Raw genomic sequence first — 2,159 nt, forward strand, 5'->3', positions numbered from 1 at the left:
GGGCATACCGAAAATTGAGTATCAAAAATGTTTTGAGAGCTGGATCAAGCGCTAACATAAGTGCGTGGCAGTCAATGGGAGTTACTTTGAAGGGGACCACATCAATATTCAAGAAGAAACTTATATTTTTAATTTTAAAAATAAATTCCAGGAACTTTTTGCTCAAGGTAGTGTGTAAATAATTAATGACACGTAGTATGAAATTAGGGGTTTCACGGAAGATGTTTCTTTGGCTTTTAAGTCATTTATCGCGCTAGACTGTGACTATCCTGGCACATCCAAAACATTTGGTTGTTTGTACAGCGAGCTGTATATGGTATAAAACTATCCGTTGACAAGGTCGGTATAAAATTAAAAACTATTGATCAAAATGTATCTTTGTTTCGATTGCGAGCTGTCATTTTCTGAAAACAAAAATCTGATTCTTCACGTCGCATTGGCACACAAATTATCAGAGAATTTTAAATGCATGGAAAATGACGGTTTAAAAAGTTACTTGTTGTTCGATTCGTATAGGAAACATCGTAGTACTAAGCATGAAATCAATCTAGTTTCTCGTGCAGAGCATAGTGTTATATTGGGAGAAGCTGTTGCGTTTGATTTTCTACAATTGTCAAATCCGAACGAAAGCGAGACTATTATACTTTGATTCGGAAAGTTCTTCAGATGAGGCGGAAGAAATTTTTGATGACAGATTTCTGCAGGATATAAATTTCACTTCGGCAGATTGTAATTCGTCAAGTGTAAAAGCTTCATGTTCCATTCCAGAAGAAACATGTTTATTCAGCGCAAAATTGTACAGCTTTCCTGATGTGACTAGAAGTAGAATAGGCGATATTGTACGCAATGTTTCAGCTTTAACAGATAATACCATTCAGGCTCTGCAAAATGAAATACATGATACTCGTGCTAAATAAGGTAAAGATTCTCTTACGGGTGACAAAATAAGCAATAGTTTCCAAAAATTTGTATCGCCTTTTCAGAAAATAAATACAGAAGCTCTACGTTTAAAGCATTGCAAAGAACATAAAACTTTCATCTTGGCTCAGAATCACAAGCTTGGCGAAGCTAAAGTTATAACCGGAAAATATGGTGTTAAGAAATCGGTTCATACCTATCAGAATTCATACCTATCAGACACTTACTTAAACTCTTTTTTGAATTACCTGAGATTCTAGAAAGTACTCTAAAATATTTAGAAGACGTTCAACAACATTCTAAAATGATACTAAACTTGGTACGACATATCGCGTACAGCTTACGAATAAAATTGTATTTACCAAAGCTATTGAAGAAATTGAATTTCTTCAGCGTGAGGGTATATCAAATACAGTCAATAATGAAACAAAACAAATTTATTTTTTACTAACGTTGATCGAAGCCGATAATCTAGGTCTTCATTCTATTCTAGGTTTTGTAGAAAGCTTTTTGGCTAATCTCTTCTGTAGATTTTGTTTAACAGAGCATAAAAATATTGATTCAGTTTTGAATGAGTAGGATTGCACACTTAGAAATTCTCAAAACTATGACACTCTCTTGCTGAAAGAGAATGTTTCACTTTCAGGTAGAAAGGAAACTTGTGCGTTCAATGAAATAGAGAATTTTCATGTAACAAAAAATTTAACTGTGGATCCTCAACATGATCTGGAAGAAGGTGTAATGCGTTATGACATACCCATGGTTTTGAATCAGTTAATATTCGTAGAAAAGTTATTTACACTTGACGAATTAAATTTGAGGTTGCCCGGATTCGATTACGGAGAGAACGATAACATAAATAAACCCTTAGGCGTTTCAGAGAATCAAATTAAACCAAAGTATTTGATAATGTCGTCAGCCGAGATGTTAAACTTCTTTAGAAGTCTATTCTTAATAGTACGTCCGTTTATTCCCGAGGGAAATAGATATTGGGAGTTATTGAAAAAACTGAGAATAATAGTTTAAACTTTATGGAGTAAAGTTGTTCATTATACAACCCGTGATATCTTGATGCTGAAGTCACTGAGTATTTAACTCTGCGTTCTCAATTATTCCCAAATCAAATGAAGCCTAAACGCCATTTTTTAATACACTATGGTCGTGTAATGAAAGCTGTGGGACCTGTTTCTAGAATAAGTTGTGACCGTTTTGAAAGAAAATACAGGGAAGGAAAAGTGACT

At 34.2% G+C, this 2,159-nt stretch overlaps 1 protein-coding gene across 1 annotated transcript in view; it reads left to right on the forward strand.

The window, feature by feature from the left end:
* Positions 1-1,659: 1,659 nt before the first annotated feature.
* Positions 1,660-2,159, forward strand: part of LOC117175454 — a 6,264-nt gene continuing 5,764 nt past the window's right edge. Inside the window, exon 1 of the mRNA XM_033365162.1 lies at positions 1,660-1,817. Coding sequence (XP_033221053.1) covers positions 1,660-1,817 — 158 coding nt within the window. The remainder of the gene's footprint in view (positions 1,818-2,159) is intronic.

The sequence above is a fragment of the Belonocnema kinseyi genome, chromosome 6, assembly GCF_010883055.1.
Source record: "Belonocnema kinseyi isolate 2016_QV_RU_SX_M_011 chromosome 6, B_treatae_v1, whole genome shotgun sequence".
Lineage (NCBI taxonomy): Eukaryota > Metazoa > Arthropoda > Insecta > Hymenoptera > Cynipidae > Belonocnema > Belonocnema kinseyi.